Source organism: Thalassophryne amazonica, chromosome 15, assembly GCF_902500255.1.
Source record: "Thalassophryne amazonica chromosome 15, fThaAma1.1, whole genome shotgun sequence".
Lineage (NCBI taxonomy): Eukaryota > Metazoa > Chordata > Actinopteri > Batrachoidiformes > Batrachoididae > Thalassophryne > Thalassophryne amazonica.
The window spans coordinates 54692516-54713327 of NC_047117.1; the positions used below are offsets into that span (position 1 = coordinate 54692516).

The 20812-nt window shown below is 40.2% G+C and overlaps 1 protein-coding gene across 1 annotated transcript in view; it reads left to right on the forward strand.

Annotated features, from left to right (window-relative positions):
• Positions 1-545: 545 nt before the first annotated feature.
• Positions 546-20812, forward strand: part of tusc3 (tumor suppressor candidate 3) — a 344078-nt gene continuing 323811 nt past the window's right edge. The window contains exon 1 of the mRNA XM_034188079.1: positions 546-698. Coding sequence (XP_034043970.1) covers positions 597-698 — 102 coding nt within the window. The 5' untranslated portion in view covers positions 546-596. The remainder of the gene's footprint in view (positions 699-20812) is intronic.

Below are 20812 nucleotides of genomic sequence, written 5' to 3' on the forward strand. Positions count from 1 at the left end.
TGTATGGAAATGTGACAATACTGAATTAAACTCATGAATATTAAATAGAAACTAGAGAATATTAAACTTGAGAATGTTGACTATAACCCTGAAATTTAAATAAACGTGAAAATGTTGAATGGAAACCTGAAAACATTGAAATATCAAAAGAATATTAAATCGTGACTTGATAATATTGAATTAATTTTGAGATGGTTGAAACTTGAAGATATAACAATACAGTCTGATCATTGAATTTGAGAAAATTGAATGGATATCTGAGAATACTGAATTAACTTTTGCTGTATGTATTCACCTATGTATAATGACAATGCCCTTCTTGTTCTCCTCTTTCTCCAAAATACAGGTGATGTATGATTTCATATTTATATCATAATACCAACAGGTCTTTAACCAGTTCACCGAAATAGCCTGCATTTCGCTTATATCTCATGAATTGAGCTGCAATATCGAATACATCCAAAACAGCTGAAAGTAATGTTCCACGATAAAACTACATATCCCAGACGCCTTAGTGTTTCAAATCTTGCGCGCTGATTGGTCGAGAGGGAATCCTTTGACAGCGACGCGTCTGGAAGTCAGTGCATCTCTTCGTCATGGCGTCTGTTTGGAAATCTTTTGCTAACCCATCGATTCTGTCTGTGGTATTTCTTGTGCTGCTATGTCTGCCGTCCGGGGGAGGACAGAAGAAGAAGGAGGTAAGCCCTCAAACTCCTCTGTGCGTGTTCAGCGATTATTATCGAGTCGTTTGGGCAAGCTCGGGTTGCATCTACCGGTTTGCGTCAAGCTACTTAGCCAAGCAGGAAGTTCATCGTCTTCAATTTTAAGCCATCGTTTTCTAAACTTCTTTAAACTCTAAAAGCAATACATTCCACTCGTTTAGGAATGTGTGTGTAATATTACGATTTTTAAAAGGGACAAAAATAATTATTTTCCTCATTTGTACTTCGACTCACTTTGACACCAATATGAGTTTTATTTTGAAATTGGTAAACGTAGGAAGTTTGGTTATACTCATGGGCGCTTAACGGTGAAGTGAGATGATGCTGGAGAATGGGGATTGTCAAATAATAAACATCAAATAATAAACGCTGATGCTGGTGGCTACTTATGAATCCTGCAGTTTAATGTCGGCATGTGGTGGTTGTGTGTGAAACGGCAGCGTCTGACAGACTGTCGGAGTGATTGTTCAGTAGAGAGAACGGAGGAGGAAGAGGTGCCATGGTTCGTTTGATTTGTTGTTTGTTACTGGGCTGGAAGGGCGGTGTCCGTGCGCGCTTTGGTATCTTCACCACTGAGAAATTTGCCTAAGTCCATTTATTTTCAATATTCTCATCATGTTTTTGGAATGCTTGTCCCCAGACAAAGTTAAATCTACAGCTGTAACTAATGTGCAGTGGATGGTGTGTATTAGTTATTTGGTGGAATGTTATTAAAAGGCTCTTTGAATTAAACGTGCTGTAAGGTAATTCAATTTTGACACCTTTTTTGAGTTTCTTTTTTTAAATTATGTTTTACTGCATGTAAATATTGGTTTCAAATATTTAGCAATCTTCGACATTAATAATCATCGGTATAAGCCCCTAACCCCTGCTGTGTGCTCCAGCTAGAGCCTGACCGATATATCAGCTGGCCGATATTATTGGCCGATATAAGCCCTTTTCAAAGTACTCACTATCGAAATTTTGCCGATAGAACGCCGATAATTTCTCATAAACAGAACAGTTACTGAAATAATGTTTGTGTCGGCAATGTAAATGTCCTTGCACCGTTTGTCGAGTAGATGGAGCTCTGACTCAATTCAACTGAGAGCTGCTTACACCCCTGCTTAAATGTGTTCATCACCGGCCCCCGTAGTTCGCCGTCACACTGCACTGATCGGCTGACAAAAGCATACAAGTAAGTTTATAAGGATGTTGTTTGTAATAACTTTGTGATTACATTCACCCCACATTTCTCCCGTTACAGTTCAACTCAGTTTGATTAACTTAGTTTATGTAGTAACGTGTCAGATGTGCTTTATTGCATCGGTCACGCTTTTTATTAAGCCCACGTTGTGTAGCCCTTATTTCTAGCATGAAAAACTTTTGTTTACTGCTAAGAGGTTGAAACATTTAGATTCACTGGTTGTCCGGAAGGCTTCTGGGAATTACTGCCATTTGCCATTAACCCTCTGGGGCCGACGCCATCATATACGACAGCTGGGACCAAGCTTTACTGAATTGTAAATAATAGGGATGTGAATCGTACAACAACTCACGATTCAATTCAATTCCGATTCTTGGGATGACGATTCGATTCAGAATCGATTTTCGATTCAAAGCGCTCTGAGAAATAGTTATATTACTTAAAAAAATGCAGCTTTACAAGGTTAATCATGTGATTCTAGATGTAAATTTACTTATCTGCTTTGCTCGTTCGGAGTTGGCTGGCAGTTTAGCGAAGCGCTGGTCAGTAGTCGGCAGAGACCGCTGCTCCCCTCTTTTAGCTCCGGGTGATAGCGTAGCATGTGGGCTTGCGGATTTGAAGTGTTTCCGAAGTACTTGACTTTCATTTTGCAGATTCTGCACACTACATAAGTCATGTCAAGCTCCTTCTTACGCAGCAAATATAAAATCCAAAATGCGCCCAAACATTTGCCTTCAGCAAAGGACGGTGCTGGCTGAATTAGCTCTTCGTCCGCCATGCTAAGCTACAGCCACTGAACTCTGCAGCGCAGAGTGTTTTGAAGCACGCCGGAACCACCCCCCCCCCCTCGCGTTGGACGCTGTAGTACGGAAGCCGATGCCTGACAAACAGTACATGCAGCGAGTAAGCAAGATTATGTTAAAAAAATGCTTTTAAAAAATCGATTCTTGGACATTTTGGATCGATTCAGAATAGTAATAAATAAGAATCGCGATTCAGATGTGAATCGATTTTTTTCGGACACCCCTAGTAAATAACTTTTTAATGATATGAGATAGAAACTTCCTTTTTTTTTTTTTGCTGAAAAGTTAACTCCGCAGACTTTCAATCCACCGTCGGCCATCTTGGTACTTCTATTGAAGATGTGTGATGATGTGTGCAATGTGAGTGTCCAATCGGTATTGGTTCTCCATCACAAGGTTTTCCAAAATCCAATTGTAGGGCAGATTTACCTCACGTGATATGGCAAAGACCGTTTTCAGGAGTGATAGCTTACTAGTTGGCCTGTTTGAATAGCCCCCTAACTGCTCCAATAAGCGAAGTGCGCAACGCATTTGTGCATGCATGGGCCAGACGTGGTCAAAAATTCCACCTACCAAACGCACACCGCCGCCATTGAATTTCATGTACAGTAGCGTTAGCGGACTGCGAAATTTAAGGCTTACAGGGATTGTTTTGAAGGCTTTAAGCGACGCATATAATAATGACAAGGGCGCATTTAGCATTGACATGTTTAGCCGCATGTTCTCCTTGAATTGCTGGCTGTCTGAGTGGTGTCCAAAAAATGAGGTGGGCTTCATAGATAATTGGCAAAGCTTCTGGGGAAAACCTGGTCTTGTTAGGAGAGACGGCATCCATCCCACTTTGGATGGAGCAGCTCTCATTTCTAGAAATCTGGCCAATTTTCTTAAATCCTCCAAACCGTGACTATCCAGGGTTGGGACCAGGAAGCAGTCGTAGTCTTACACACCTCTCTGCAGCTTCTCTCCCCCTGCCATCCCCTCATTACCCCATCCCCGTAGAGACGGTGCCTGCATCCCAGACTACCAATAACCAGCAAAAATCTATTTAAGCATAAAAATTCAAAAGAAAAAATAATATAGCACCTTCAACTGCACCACAGACTAAAACAGTTAAATGTGGTCTATTAAACATTAGGTCTCTCTCTTCTAAGTCCCTGTTGGTAAATGATATAATAATGATCAACATATTGATTTATTCTGCCTAACAGAAACCTGGTTACAGCAGGATGAATATGTTAGTTTAAATGAGTCAACACCCCCGAGTCACACTAACTGTCAGAATGCTCGTAGCACGGGCCGGGGCGGAGGATTAGCAGCAATCTTCCATTCCAGCTTATTAATTAATCAAAAACCCAGACAGAGCTTTAATTCATTTGAAAGCTTGTCTCTTAGTCTTGTCCATCCATATTGGAAGTCCCAAAAACCAGTTTTATTTGTTATTATCTATCGTCCACCTGGTCGTTACTGTGAGTTTCTCTGTGAATTTTCAGACCTTTTGTCTGACTTAGTGCTTAGCTCAGATAAGATAATTATAGTGGGCGATTTAACATCCACACAGATGCTGAGAATGACAGCCTCAACACTGCATTTAATCTATTATTAGACTCTATGGCTTTGCTCAAAAAAGTAATGAGTCCACCCACCACTTTAATCATATCTTAGATCTTGTTCTGACTTATGGTATGGAAATAGAAGACTTAACAGTATTCCCTGAAAACTCCCTTCTGTCTGATCATTTCTTAATAACATTTACATTTACTCTGATGGACTACCCAGCAGTGGGGAATAAGTTTCATTACACTAGAAGTCTTTCAGAAAGCGCTGTAACTAGGTTTAAGGATATGATTCCTTCTTTATGTTCTCTAATGCCATTTACCAACACAGTGCAGAGTAGCTACCTAAACTCTGTAAGGGAGATAGAGTATCTCGTCAATAGTTTTACATCCTCATTGAAGACAACTTTGGATGCTGTAGCTCCTCTGAAAAAGAGAGCTTTAAATCAGAAGTGTCTGACTCCGTGGTATAACTCTCAAACTCGTAGCTTAAAGCAGATAACCCGTAAGTTGGAGAGGAAATGGCGTCTCACTAATTTAGAAGATCTTCACTTAGCCTGGAAAAAGTCTGTTGCTCTATAAAAAAGCCCTCCATAAAGCTAGGACATCTTTCTACTCATCACTAATTGAAGAAAATAAGAACAACCCCAGGTTTCTTTTCAGCACTGTAGCCAGGCTGACAAAGAGTCAGAGCTCTATTGAGCTGAGTATTCCATTAACTTTAACTAGTAATGACTTCATGACTTTCTTTGCTAACAAAATTTTAACTATTAGAGAAAAAATTACTCATAACCATCCCAAAGACGTATCGTTATCTTTGGCTGCTTTCAGTGATGCCGGTATTTGGTTAGACTCTTTCTCTCCGATTGTTCTGAGTTATTTTCATTAGTTACTTCATCCAAACCATCAACATGTTTATTAGACCCCATTCCTACCAGGCTGCTCAAGGAAGCCCTACCATTATTTAATGCTTCGATCTTAAATATGATCAATCTATCTTTGTTAGTTGGCTATGTACCACAGGCTTTTAAGGTGGCAGTAATTAAACCATTACTTAAAAAGCCATCACTTGACCCAGCTATCTTAGCTAATTATAGGCCAATCTCCAACCTTCCTTTTCTCTCAAAAATTCTTGAAAGGGTAGTTGTAAAACAGCTAACTGATCATCTGCAGAGGAATGGTCTATTTGAAGAGTTTCAGTCAGGTTTTAGAATTCATCATAGTACAGAAACAGCATTAGTGAAGGTTACAAATGATCTTCTTATGGCCTCGGACAGTGGACTCATCTCTGTGCTTGTTCTGTTAGACCTCAGTGCTGCTTTTGACACTGTTGACCATAAAATTTTATTACAGAGATTAGAGCATGCCATAGGTATTAAAGGCACTGCGCTGCGGTGGTTTGAATCATATTTGTCTAATAGATTACAGTTTGTTCATGTAAATGGGGAATCTTCTTCACAGACTAAAGTTAATTATGGAGTTCCACAAGGTTCTGTGCTAGGACCAATTTTATTCACTTTATACATGCTTCCCTTAGGCAGTATTATAGACGGTATTGCTTAAATTTTCATTGTTACGCAGATGATACCCAGCTTTATCTATCCATGAAGCCAGAGGACACACACCAATTAGCTAAACTGCAGGAATGTCTTACAGACATAAAGACATGGATGACCTCTAATTTCCTGCTTTTAAACTCAGATAAAACTGAAGTTATTGTACTTGGCCCCACAAATCTTAGAAACATGGTGTCTAACCAGATCCTTACTCTGGATGGCATTACCCTGACCTCTAGTAATACTGTGAGAAATCTTGGAGTCATTTTTGATCAGGATATGTCATTCAAAGCGCATATTAAACAAATATGTAGGACTGCTTTTTTGCATTTACGCATATCTCTAAATCAGAAAGGTCTTGTCTCAGAGTGATGCTGAAAAACTAATTCATGCATTTATTTCCTCTAGGCTGGACTATTGTAATTCATTATTATCAGGTTGTCCTAAAAGTTCCCTAAAAAAGCCTTCAGTTAATTCAAAATGCTGCAGCTAGAGTACTGACGGGGACTAGAAGGAGAGAGCATATCTCACCCATATTGGCCTCTCTTCATTGGCTTCCTGTTAATTCTAGAATAGAATTTAAAATTCTTCTTACTTATAAGGTTTGAATAATCAGGTCCCATCTTATCTTAGGGACCTCGTAGTACCATATCACCCCAATAGAGCGCTTCGCTCTCAGACTGCAGGCTTACTTGTAGTTCCTAGGGTTTGTAAGAGTAGAATGGGAGGCAGAGCCTTCAGCTTTCAGGCTCCTCTCCTGTGGAACCAGCTCCCAATTCAGATCAGGGAGACAGACACCCTCTCTACTTTTAAGATTAGGCTTAAAACTTTCCTTTTTGCTAAAGCTTATAGTTAGGGCTGGATCAGGTGACCCTGAACCATCCCTTAGTTATGCTGCTATAGACGTAGACTGCTGGGGGGTTCCCATGATGCACTGTTTCTTTCTCTTTTTGCTCTGTATGCACCACTCTGCATTTAATCATTAGTGATCGATCTCTGCTCCCCTCCACAGCATGTCTTTTTCCTGGTTCTCTCCCTCAGCCCCAACCAGTCCCAGCAGAAGACTGCCCCTCCCTGAGCCTGGTTCTGCTGGAGGTTTCTTCCTGTTAAAAGGGAGTTTTTCCTTCCCACTGTAGCCAAGTGCTTGCTCACAGGGGGTCGTTTTGACCGTTGGGGTTTTACATAATTATTGTATGGCCTTGCCTTACAATATAAAGCGCCTTGGGGCAACTGTTTGTTGTGATTTGGCGCTATATAAAAAAATTGATTGATTGATTGATTGATTATGCTGTTTTCAACTGCTCTAATGGAATTTAGCTTGAAAGGTGGCTGAAAACACACAATTGCAAGGCTCCACTGAGTCCACCCAAAGACGGAATGAAGAAGAAATGTGGTTGTAAACCTCCGTTCATTCTCTACAATTTTCCCACAGAAAAGAAAGATCCAGACGGACATAAAAGATGGACTAAGACTGTAAGTTTCTTGCACACGTTTATTTTGTCAATATCCTGAAACCGTGCCGAATTAATGTGGTTAATGGCGCCATTTTCGTGCATCGGCTGATGACTGTAATGTCGCGCAACTGACTGTAAAATGACACAGACTATGTAGCTCTACATATGTTTTGCATTTTTTGAACTTGAAAATTGTTCTCTGTTATAACGTTAATCAATATGAGGACAAAGCTTCAGCTTTTAGCTCATACCTTTTTGTTAAGAGTCCAGAAAAGAACATTTTATTCATTTAAAAAAAAAAAATCAGCTGATTTATCGACTATTGGCAAATCAGCCGATTTATCGATTATCTGCTTTTTTTCATCCAAATATCGTTATCGGTCGGGCTCTAGCTCCAGCATCCTAAAATGTTGATGACATTCCTAAAGGGCATATCTCACTCCAGTCAGCACTATTTAATAATAATAATAAAAAATGCTACCAGATTATAAATAATTTCTTCCAAGTCTTTAACTTGGGCAGGCCCTGATATAGCTGATAAAAAGAGTATAGAAGAAGAGTGTAGAAATATGTGTGTCAGAGGAACATCAGAACTATTGCTAATTTATACACAGCATCTTTCTAAAGAAAATCCTTACAAATGTGTGTGTGTGTGTTTTTTTTTTTTTTAACTTCAAGATTAATTTCTGATTAATGTACAGGCAGAAGGCTCGAGCTTTAGAACGGAAATGGCGTAGCTCCAAATCAGAAGCATTCCACCTTGCGTTACGTGATGCTATTTTAGACTATAAGCATGCACTACTGTCTACAAAGCGGGCCTATTACTCTGATTTGATCAATAAAAACAAGCATAACTCAAAGTTCTTGTTTGACAGGGTGGCAATACTTATTCATGGGCTGCCACCTGTAAGATGCTCTCCCTTTTCAGCACAGGATTTCTTGGATTACTTCAAGAAGACAATTGAAGATATTAGGTTAAACATATCCCAGCACAAATTGGTTCACCCACTGCACCCTGTTATTGAGGTGGGTGCCACTGCTGGGGTGCCACCTAGATTTACAGTTTGATGGTGTCTTGTTAGATGTGCTGACAAAACTTGTAATGTCTACAAAAAGCACAACCTGTTTGCTTGATCCCATACCAACAAAACTGTTTAAGGACCTGTGGCCTGTTGTTGGGCCAACAATTGTTCATCTTTCATTAACTTCTGGATCTGTTCCTAAATGTTATAAATCTGCAGTGATTAAACTGTTACTTAAGAAACCTAATCTTGACCCTAGTGTATTGAAAAATTATAGGCCGATATCAAATCTGTCATTTTGCTCTAAAATTCTGGAAGAAGTGGTCTCACTGCAGCTTGTGGACCACCTTTCCGAGAATAATCTTTTTGAGCCACTGCAGTCTACTTTTGACAGTGGTGAACGATCTTCTGCTTGCAATGGATTGAGACACCACTTCGGTTTTGGTGCTGTTAGATCTTAGTGCTGAATTTGATACAGTGATCATCATATTTTACTTGGTAGGTTGGAGCATTGCTTTGGGATTGCTGGAAGTGCCCTTGCATGGTTGACGTCATATTTATCCAGTTGTTCTCACTGTGTTTTATACGGTAACACTACCTCAATCCTTAGTGACGTGAACTTTGGCGTTCCACAGGGATCTGTCGTGGGCCCCCTGCTTTTTTGTCTGTATATAGCACCCATTGGGCATATACTATGGCATTTTGCGATTGCCTTTCATTGCTATGCTGATGACACTCAGTTATACATGCCGATAACTGCTGGTTATCTTAATTCCATAAAATCTCTGGAGGATTGCCTTGCATCTAATTAAACTCTATGTACCGGCCCAGGCTTTGTGTTCACAGGATGTAGGACTGCTTCAGGTTCCGAGGGTGAAGAAAACATCTGTGGGCCAAAGGGATTTCTCTCATCATGCCCCTGTGCTGTGGAAAGGTCTCCCAGCATCAATTAGACAGTCAGACTCTGTGCAGACTTTTAAAACCAGACTTAAGACATATCTGTTCACTTCATCCTATGGTTAGAATATTGTGCTAGCATTCTTTATAAATTCTTTTAATTTTATTTACTCTTTTAATTGTGCTTTTTTTTTAACCCATTTTGAACTGTTTTGAGTTGTTTTGTGTAAGGCACCATGGGGCGACGTTGTTGGGAGTTGGCGCCCTATAAATTGAATTAAATTGAATTGAACATTTTGAAGTAAAAAAAAAAAAAACATTTATTACATTAGAAAACTTAAAAAAAAAAAAAAAAGTAAAAAAGTAAAAAAAAAAAAGGGGGGGTTCTTTAGAAATTTATGTTCATCTGTAAATTAGAACCATAAGGTAAATGTTTCAAATGAGATGATTTTTTTTTTTTTTGATAAACATAAGGAGCCTTAGACATTTATTTTTAGACAAATAGCATGAAAAGTAATGTGTACATTTTAAAGTCTGGTAAATTCATTTATACATATCTACATTTCAACCAGGAGAAAACACACCATAAATAAATATATTTATTGTGAACACAACACAAGATGATGTAAAGATTAATAGCCAAAACAGCTGGTGATGAATTTAGTAACTGGTAAGTTGTTGCAGCTCTAGTTTGGTGCCATTATGGCTTAAACATGATGGAAGGGTTGTGTGTTATAATTGAATTGACTCAATTTTAGACAAAATTGCTCAAATATCAAGGCCATCCATGACCATATATTAGGGTATCACTGAATAACACAGAATTAATGGGTATGGCTGTCAGTCATATAAGACCTGAGGGTTCAACTCTGTGAGCATCCCTTCTTGTTATGAGTTACTGTTTTTGCACATTTTAGTCCAGATGCTTTAATGGCAAGCAATTACCATCAAAAGGACAACTCTCCTTCATGAGGAACAGAGATCATTTTTAAAATGACTTAATTTGTTTAAATCTATCCAGATACCTGCAGGTTGTTTGACATTGAAACACAGAGGTTATTTTGGAAACCAAATTTTAAGTTGATTTTATTTGCAATAGCCACCTGTGTAACTGTCTGTGAATGGATAGGTTGTGGTAATATTGCTGGGGATCAGTCTATCTGATGTTGCAGAGACAGTCTAAAACACTCACACAGAGAGTATGAGCCATGGGAGAGATATTGAGGTTTTCTAATGTGAGGAATGCAGTCTCTCTTTTGACTGCCGGGGGCAATGGCAGAGTGGAGGTGGAGGAGGCGGCCGGAAATCTTATTTAGCTGAAAATAGACAAAATGGTGAAACAGCATTTTGCATTCATCTCGCCATCTTCTCTCTGTCCTTATCCCCAGTTACTGTTGTTGGAAGTCACTGCCAGCTTTGAAGGCTCCAGTAAAACACAGTCAAGGTTCCAGTTGGTCTATTGGTTTGGTAATCGTGCAACACAGCTTTTCAAAGTGGACACGAGGGGCTCAAACACCTGCCAATTAGAAGGCCTTAAATTGGCAGGTGTAGATTTTCAGTGGGAAAGAGAGGAATGTCATTCTCACATGAGCAGCATCAACGCTGTACAATTGCAGTTGCCATTCCATCCCACCTCGCTCACATAGAATCATTTTTCAATCAAATCATGCTATCCACAAGTGTTTAGCAGCACTTCTTCAGACTTTCCTGTATTTGTCAGCACACTAGCTGTCACTCAAAGGGACCACACCGCAAATTATTATTATTATTAATTATAATAATATTATAATATTATAATAAATATTAATATTATTATTAAATTGATGGCTTAAAATAGCTTAAAATAATGAATTGTATAAAAAAAAAATCACCCTTGTATAGTTGTCACAAATTTTGGATACTAGTAGTGCAGACCATATCTAATGTTCTTCCAGGCTGTAAGCTTTCTCCCCCACCAGCTGTAAGGTTGGAGAGTTTGACATGGGTGTCTAATGGGTCTGATTCTCTTTTGGAGCTAACCTCAAGTGGCCATTCAAAGAACTGCAAGATGTAGCACTCCTGCACTGGCTTCGTTTTTAAGCTCATGAAGTTGCTGCTACATTTTTAAGGCCTCCCCCTCTCGCCCCAACTTCTCCATGCAGGGTTAGGATGTACAATAATAACCTATATAAATTTAATGAAGTTTCAAAATGCAATATAAAAGAGTAATTGTGAAATAGTAAGAGTTTAATTACGGAACAAAAATATACAACTCCTGAGAGCAGATTTTTACTGATTAAAAATAGTTTAACTTGGATTTAAACTGGGGTTTGTACAACACCAATTCCAATGAAGTTGGGACGTTGTGTGAAATGTAAATAAAAACAGAATACAATGATTTGCAAATCCTCTTCAACCTATATTCAATTGAACACACCACAAAGACAAGATATTTGATGTTCAAACTGATAAACTTTATTATTTTTGTGTAAATATTTGCTCATTTTGAAATGGATGCTGGGACAGTGGTAAGTTTACCACTGTGTTACATCACCTTTCCTTCTAACAACACTCAATATGCGTTTGGGAACTGAGGACACTAATTGTGAGTGGCATGATTGGGTATAAAAGGCGCATCCCCAAAAGTCTCAGCCGTTCACAAGCAAAGATGGGGCGAGGGTCACCACTTTGGGAACAACTGCGTGAAAAAATATTCCAGCAGTTTAAGAACAATGTTTCTCAATGTTCAATTGCAAGGAATTTAGGGATTCCATCATCTACAGTCATAATATAATTAGGAGATTCAGAGAATCTGGAAAACCTTCTACATGTAAGCGGCAGGGCCGAAAACCAACATTGAATGCCCGTGACCGTCGATCCCTCAGGCGTACTGCTTTAAAAACCGACATCATTGTGTAAAGGATCTTACCGTGTGGGCTCAGAAACACTTCAGAAAACCATTGTCAGTTAACACAGCTTGTTGCTACATCTACAAGTGCAAGTTAAAACTCTACTATGCAAAGTGAAGCCATACATCAACAACATCCAGAAACGCTGTTGCCTTCTCTGTGCCTGAGCTCATTTGGAATGGACAGACGCAAAGTGGATAAGTGTGCTGTGGACTGATGAGTCCACAATTCAAATTGTTTTTGGAAAACATGGACGTCATGTCCTCTGGACAAAAGAGGAAAAAGACCATCCAGATTGTTACCAGCACAAAGTTCAAAAGCCAGCATCTGTGATGCCCATGGCATGGGCAACTTACACATCTGTGATGGCACCATCAATGCTGAAAGGTACATCCAGGTTTTGGAGCAACACATGCTGCCATCCAAACATCTTTTTCAGGGACGTCCCTGCTTATTTCAGCAACACAATGCCAAGCCACATTCTGCACGTGTTACAACAGCGTGGCTTCGTAGTAAAATAGTGCGGCTACTAGACTGGCCTGCCTGTACTCCAGACCTGTCGCCCATTGAAAATGTGTGGTGCATTATGAAGTGCAAAATACGACAACGGAGACCCTGGACTGTTGAACAATTGAAGTCATACAGCAAGCAAGAATGGGAAAGAATTCCACCGACAAAGCTTCAACAATTAGTGTCCTCAGTTCCCAAACACTTATTGTGTGTTGTTAGAAGGAAAGGTGATGTAATACAGTGGTAAACATCCCACTGTCCCAGCTTTTTTGAAACTTGTTGCAGGCATCCATTTCAAAATGAGCAAATGTGTGCATAAAAACAATAACTGGGGAGGGGGTCTGAGACACGCTTTGTCCCCTGTTTACAATGGGGTACTCAGGTCAAAGCAGTTTCAGTCTTTTGTTCATGGTAATGAGTCATTCACGTCATCAGGAGAGTTGTCTGTTCCATCATTAGGAGGGACAGCTGCCCTGTCATTAGGAGGGTACTAACTAACGAGAGCACAATAGGTGCTAATTAGAGCTATTGTTTAGTCACTAGCCTTAGCAGTCTGCCTCTCGGTAGGAGGGGTCTGGTTAGGTTTAAAACTCCAGCTTTTATGGCGTCTGTTTATTCTTCTCTACAAGAGTCAAGACAGAAGTCAGACTACCAGAGCAAGAATTTTAGCTGAGGAAGCCTCAGCGATTTGAAGCGAAACGTCCTCGCGTCAAGCGACCCAGTCCAGTCGAAGATTCAAGCTTCTCTACTATTAATAGAAGGCAAAAGTATTTACTAAACATAAGTTTTTTTTATTTTTTTTTTTATTTTTCATAAAAGCCATAAAAATGATTCAAATAATGGATGACGTAATGGACAGACAGTTGAACAGGTATCTTAGAACTGGTATTTTGGCAAATAACTTATAAATTAATTGCTTTTTCCCTATGGATTGGATTAAAGTAGACCTGCATTGAAATAAATGTGGTCAGATCTCAGAAAGAAATAGCTGATATGTATTTATAAGACCCTTATGAATGCAGTAAAGTAAATCTGCAAGCCCAAATTTGTAATTCAGCGGAGAAATCTTCGTTTAAAAATGACAAATTTGCAGCTAAAATTTGGCCCTCAGCGAAAACTGTTTGTACATCTGGTTCATTACAGTGACGTTCGGCAGAAGACGGAGCGCTCGCGCCGTCAGTCCGATCCCGCATTGAAATTGATTTTATCTGTTAGTAATGTTACTGTTATACACATCCTGGTTTCAGCATCCAAAAGTAAGCTGCAATGAATGTGAGATACAGCTCTGCATGCTCAGATCAGCGGCGACATCGACAGCGGGCGCCGTTCTTCCCCGACGCCTCTCTCTCTGCATCCGCTGCGCTTACCGAGTCGTGCTCGGTAACCGCCGAAGCGGGCCACTCACACCGCCCCCGTGTCTGCTTTGCAGCCTGCATCACCTCTCTGTGTACTGAATGGAGGTGCAGCCAACTTGGCACAAGTCCAGAGACTACGCTCGCTGTTTTGATGCGGAGCGGCCGGTAACACCTGTTGATGCAAGGACAGACTTTTCGCAGCGCCGCACGTCTCGGTAATCGGAGCCGCAGAGCTCCATGGCAGCTGAGAGAGGTTTATATCTTTTTAATGACTTGAATTCTTTGCGGGTCTCGCCTCCGTACCCCGCGACGGTACCGGAGGCGAAAGACAGTAGATTTTCAATGCGACACCACTCAATCAAACGGGCGTATGAAAAAGTCCCCCAAAATAATTTTCAAGCACAAATAAAAGAAATGTGTACTCACCAAACGTGCCGCAAGACAATATGAAGTTTTAAAAAAAGTAGATCCTTCCGTATAAGACAAGAAAAAGGTGCAGATGCAAACTGACGTAAATCCACAAATTACAGTTGGCGCGCGCAATGCATGCTGGGAGAGGGTCTTTTCCCTGACGTCTCGGCAGCGTCCCGGATGTGATGACAGTTTTGCAGAGGGCTAAATTTTAGATGTAAATTTGTCATTTTTAAATGAAGATTTCTCCGTTGAATGACAGATCTGGGCTTGCAGATTTACTTTACTACATTCAGAAGGATCTTATGTGTAAATATAAGTCATTTTTTGGTCCAAAGATCTGACTGCATTTATTTCAATGCACGTCTAATTTAAACACAACACCTTTACTGAAGTAGCAAAATAAGTTAAATTATCACATAAATGGCTTCTTAGGTGGCTTTTAGACCAAGTGCTTTTGAAAACTGGGAAAAACAGTAACAGCAGAGCACATGCTTCCATCCAAAATGGCTGCTGCCACACTGCATGCTGGGAGGTCAAGCAGTGGTCACTGCTGAAAGGCTGTGGGGCACAGTAAATAACTGCTACCATCTGTTGACTGCCAGCTGAATACTGTTCTCATAAGAATCACACAAAATATGCACAAAAGAAAAAGGGCCACTGGTAACATGCAAAAGTGGCTAAACTGTACTGTATTCAAAGTGCCACCAAATTTTCTTTTTTCAACAGGGCTTGTTGCATGGGAACATGTGCACTCACTTATTGTTTCCTGTTAAGTCACATTTTTGTACATCACAAAAACTCAGCGATGATATATCAATGATGCAGGGCAGCTGTTTATGGAATGTCACTCATTAAGGTATAATTAAGATGTAGTTACTATTTAATCATTTGTTTCTTTGAATGTATTTAATATCAAGTCTATTAATGATGTGCAGCCATGGTATGCCACGATTTGTGTACGTCACGCTCTATAGCATTCCAGTTGTTACAGAACCAACCTGGAACTATGCCATGAGTTATGGCCCAGTCACACGGCACGAAGGGAAAAAGTAAACGTCACAATTTGTTGAGAAAAGGTGGACGAAAGAGCTTTTATCACCGAACAGTCTGCGAAACAAGAGCGCAAAAGGGACGAAAGAGGAACTTAAAAAAACCGAAGCTCACGATCTCGACGAAACGCGCCTGGAGCCTCAGCTGTGCCACAGCTCTGTGTTCCAGGACTCTGCGCTGGGACGGAGCTCATAGCACCTGAGTCCTGGAGAAACTGCAAACACAATCTGTGGAGATCTGTGTGCACGTCAGTGGACCACCTGCTCTGGTTCCTCGTCCAGAACAAAAGAGGGATCATCTCCATCATTATCAGAATCCACACTGTCTGTCGACACGCTGCACGCTCCGTCTTGCTCCAATTTAAAAAAAAAAAAAAAAAAAAAAAAAAAGTGTGCTGTGGTCACTGCTGTATCACTGTATTATGTTCTAAGCCATATATATTTACGTGGTCTATTAGAAAAGAAACCAACCTTTTTTATTTTTCTCAAAAACTATATGGATTTGAATCACGTGCGATTACAACAGACAAGCTTGAACCCTCGTGGGCATGCGTGAGGTTTTTCACGCCTGTCGGTTGTGTCATTCGCCTGTGGGTAGGCTTTGAGTGAGGAGTGGTCCACCCCTCCCGTCTATTTTTTCATTGTTTAGGAATGGCTCAGAGACTGCCGCTTTGCTTGATCAAAATTTTTTCAGAAACCGTAAGGCACATCTGATTGGACACCATTTGAGAAATTCAGCTGGTTTTCGGTAAAAATTCTAAGGGCTGATGAGAGATTATGGAGTGTTACTGTCGCTTTAAGGACAACCCACGGAGCCGGAGGGCGCGCCGCGCTCCAAGCTGCCGTCGTCAGCCTGTTTCGAGCTGAAAACTTCCAAATTTAAGCCTCTGTTGACCCAGGACGTTGTGAGAGAACAGAGACGTTTCAGAAGAGGTCGGGATCAGCAGTTTATCCGGACATTCCACTGTTAAAGGAGATTTTGTAATGAAAGACGTGCGGACTGATTCGCGCGTCGGCAGGCAGCCACTCATGGCCTGGCGCCACAGAGAAACACCTCCGTGTTGATAACCATTCGTAAAATTCAGGCGGCTTTTGATGGTTTTCAGTCGAGTGAGTATCCAAGAAACTTTAACAGCTGGGCATGTTCAAACTTGTCCCGTAACGCTTCCAACGGAGGTGTTTCTCTGTGGCACCGGGCCATGAGTGGCTGCCTGCCAATGCGCGAATCAGTCTGTACGTCTTTCATTACAAAATCTCCTTTAACAGTGGACTGTCCGGATAAACTGCTGATCCCGACCTCTTCTGAAACTTCTGTTCTCTCTCGACGTCCTGGGTCAACAGAGGCTTAAATTTGGAAGTTTTCACCTTGAAACAGGCTGACGACGGCGGCTCGGAGCGCGGCGCGCCCTCTGGCTCCGTGGGTTGTCCTTAAAGTGACAGTAACACTCCATAATCTCATCAGCCCTCAAAATTTTCACCGAAAACCAGCTGAATTTCTCGAATGGTGTCCACTCGGATGTGCCTCACAGTTTCTGAAAAAATTTTGATCAAGCAAAGTGGCAGTCTCTGAGCCATTCCTAAACAATGGAAAAAATAGACGGGAGGGGCGGACCACTCCTCACTCAAAGCCTGCCCACAGGCAAATGACGCAACCAACAGGCGTGAAAAAACTCTTGCATGCCCACGAGGGTTCAAGCTTGTCTGATGTAATCGCACGTGATTCAAATCCATATAGTTTTTGAAAAAAATAATAAGGTCGGATACTTTTCTAATAGACCTCGTATTTATAACAGAAAACTGTCAAAAGGGAGAATAAATATAAATATAAGTGTAAAGATGATTGAATATATCAGAGCAGTAAATTGATCAGTGTGTGTGAACGCGCGCATTGACTCACGTGCGGTTATTTCCACCAGCTGATCACTGATCTCCAACGTGAATTCTTCCTTCCAGAACAGCGCTTTATATAATCATTTTGATTCATCTACATGTTGCCACATGTACAGAAGGACCGGATTGTCATTCCTACACTCATATTGTTATATTTAATACAAAATAAGAAGTGCACGCAGGAGCTCCTGCTGCCGCTGATGCTGCATTCAAGTACCGTCGGAAATTACACAACTTTTTTGTTGTTTCAAATTCAGCAGTTGCTTGTGGCAAAATAATTAATTATATCCACACAAAATACTAATTCTGGCCTATATAAGGTGCCTGAGCCCATTGAAGCTGACCCCCCCACACAGATAAAAAAATCCAAGCAAGCAGGCTGAGTTTGCCCTGTAATTTCCAACGGTACATGAAGCAGCAGCAGAAGCAGCTCACAAACCAGCTTCTGCACTGTGTGAAAACGTTCAGCTGCTCCAACGAAGTCAAATTAAACAATAACGTGAGAAAAACTAAACAAACAAAGAACGACAGCAAAACGAGACAGACGAATTGAGGTTTTCGTTGCCCTTCGTTCAAATTTTTCAACAGTTTAAAAATCCTGACGTAGCGCCAGATGCAGGAACGAAGCTGCGCGAAGGTTAAACGATGTCGACAGTCAACGAAAGTCCAGATTTCTTGTTTCGTCAGGGCTTCGTCACCCTTCGTTAAGTGCCGTGTGACTGGGCCTTTAGAGTGCACTGTTGTTTGGTATTGAAAATATATCTTGGTTTGAACACTTCACGTGGTAGCTAGTAGTTCCAACAAATCTCTCCCAGTTGCTGTACATCACATTTTTGTGTCTGTCACATTTTTGTGTAACTCATATTGGACCAGAAATATGGATATGCTGTTGGAAGAGTAGTAGTTGTAAGGAAGTAGACGCGTCAAAGTATGGTCCAAGAAACTTCAAAAATGCATGTTTTTGCCCGCGGTGAGGTGCTCTGAATGTTGATTCAGCTGTGTCTCCACACTGAGAAGGTATTAAGCTCTGAGACTTCACAGGTTAATACTCCAGACAGTACCCTTTAAAATGGTATATTACATTACATATTTCAAGGTACTTCATTTTCTACCACATGGTGGCCAGAATCTGTGCAGTAGACTGCTGAAACTTTCAGACATTATGATACATGATGAGTATGCTATGTTGAGTTAATCACTTGGGATTATTTTATAACTTAAAAGAAACTTTAAGGTCCTAAATTTACTTTCACCATATAAAAATGTAATTGGTGCGTTCACCCTGGTTGTATTAGTGTCTGTACTAGTTTTGAAAAATTGGAGTTTTGCTACAGGCTTGTACAGTTTTATTTTGATTATTCATTTTAATAGTGTCTTTTAAACTGTTTTATACTCTTGTGATATGTGTGAATTAGCTTTTTGTTTTTAAATATGTTTAAGGTCATGGTATGGCTCAAATCACTTGACATTTCCATCAAGTTTCCTCATGCAGGTATACATTACTATGTAAATTTAAAAATATAGACTAACATTACGTCAGATGTTCACCACTTGACTTGAGTATCTATACTATCCATGTCCTGAACATTCTGCCTGAAGTTTCAAAGAAGTGTTTTGCATGCTTGGATTAAAAACAAAGATCTAAACATAAATGTTTATTTATTTGTTTGTTTAATACTACATGGTAAGACAAAGATTTCTGATGTCAGAGCTACCTAACCTCCACTAAGCCAACATAAAGGAGAATCTCATGGTGATTTCAAGACTAGGGATGGGTATTGATAAGATTTTATCTATCATTATCGATTCTGCTTATCGATCCGATTCCTTATCGATTCCCTTATCGATACCTCGTGAATTTTGTACTAAAAGTAGGCTTTACAGGTTTTCTGTGTATTTCATTGAGTCTTAAAGTAAATAAATATGATCTCTTGATCTCTGGACATAAATAAAAATAAACAAAACGGTGTTTCGCTTTGAAGTTATTAATTCCGACTGGACTGTCATTCTAACTTGACTCGTCAGAGAGCCACGCAGCGTTTGGAGCTGTGTGAACAGAACGGATGAGGATTCTCGTTTCTTTCTCGCAACAAGACAGGTGGCCCAGTTAGTAACTTTAATCCGCACAAAAGTGACACACGATTGACATATTCAGGGATGTAGTGGTGAAAAACAAAAAAGCTAAAACCCAAAATTACCCCCCAACACCACCTGCATGAAAATGTTTCAATTCTAGAAGCTCTGAAATGCAATCTGGGACTATTCCAGACAATAAACTGGAGTGAGTGCAGCATCCATTTAGGTGAGAAAAAAAATACAACTTATTCGGATTCATTCCAGTAGTATTCTGCTCTTACTAGGATGCAGCAGTTTTCTAGTTTGGCAGATAGTTCTGGAGGAAATCACTGAAGAAATTAACACATTGAAAATATGGTTTGACCGAAACAAACTGTCATTAAATAAGACAGGGATGAAAGGGAGGTGTAAGAGTCACTAGGTGTTCACAGGAAACACTTATTTATTTCTGTATGTATGTATGTATTTATTTACGAGTATGTATGTTCATTGTTAGTTGGTTTTATATTTTCTGTAGTGTTTCTATTCAGGTTCTTTTTGTCTCTTTCTCTAAAATTGTATATAATAAGCATATATTGTATAATAATCATTAGATTAGTAATATATAAACAAAAATAAATTTAAGAAATATTACAATTTGAAAACAAATGCACCCGAACGTGATGACAGCTGCAACTGCTAAATGCTAACTTTTAACATTGAAAATGCCATAGACATGCTAACGCGTTAGCATCGCTCCCGTTTTTAAGTTATAAAATACATCTATCAACTGTTTCAGAAGACCATAACAGGTCGGTTTAACATAAAAAAGGTAAATAATACTCACAGACGTACGAGGTCTGTCCATAAAGTAACGGTCCTTTTTATTTTTTTCAAAAACTAATATGGATTTCATTCATATGTTTTTACGTCAGACATGCTTGAACCCTCGTGCGCATGCGTGAGTTTTTCCACGCCTGTCCGTGACGTCATTCGCCTGTGAGCACGCCTTGGGAAGGAGTGGTCCCGCCCCCTCGTCGGATTTTCATTGTCTGGAAATGGCGGAATGAAAAGGACTTTTTTTTTCCATCAGACTTTTTTCAGAAGCTGTTAGAGACTGGCACCTGGAAACCATTCGAAAAATTTATGTGGCTTTCGGTGAAAATTTTACGGGATTAACAGACAATAAGGACTGTAACTACAGCTTTAAGGACCCCTTTAAGAATGCTCGACTCGCCGCGCTCCGAGCTGCAACGACGCGGCACAAGCCACCGGACCATTTCTAAACGGATGGCTCTGTGGATACGAGACCGTCGTGTGCTCTTTCTCTGGTTATCACAAGAGCTGGACATCAGCCATTTTCTGGCAGATTTCACTTTTAACAAGAGATTTTGTCATGGAAAGCTGCGCGGAGGCTTTGCGCGTAAAGACCGATTTGCTTTGGAAGCGAGACAAAGG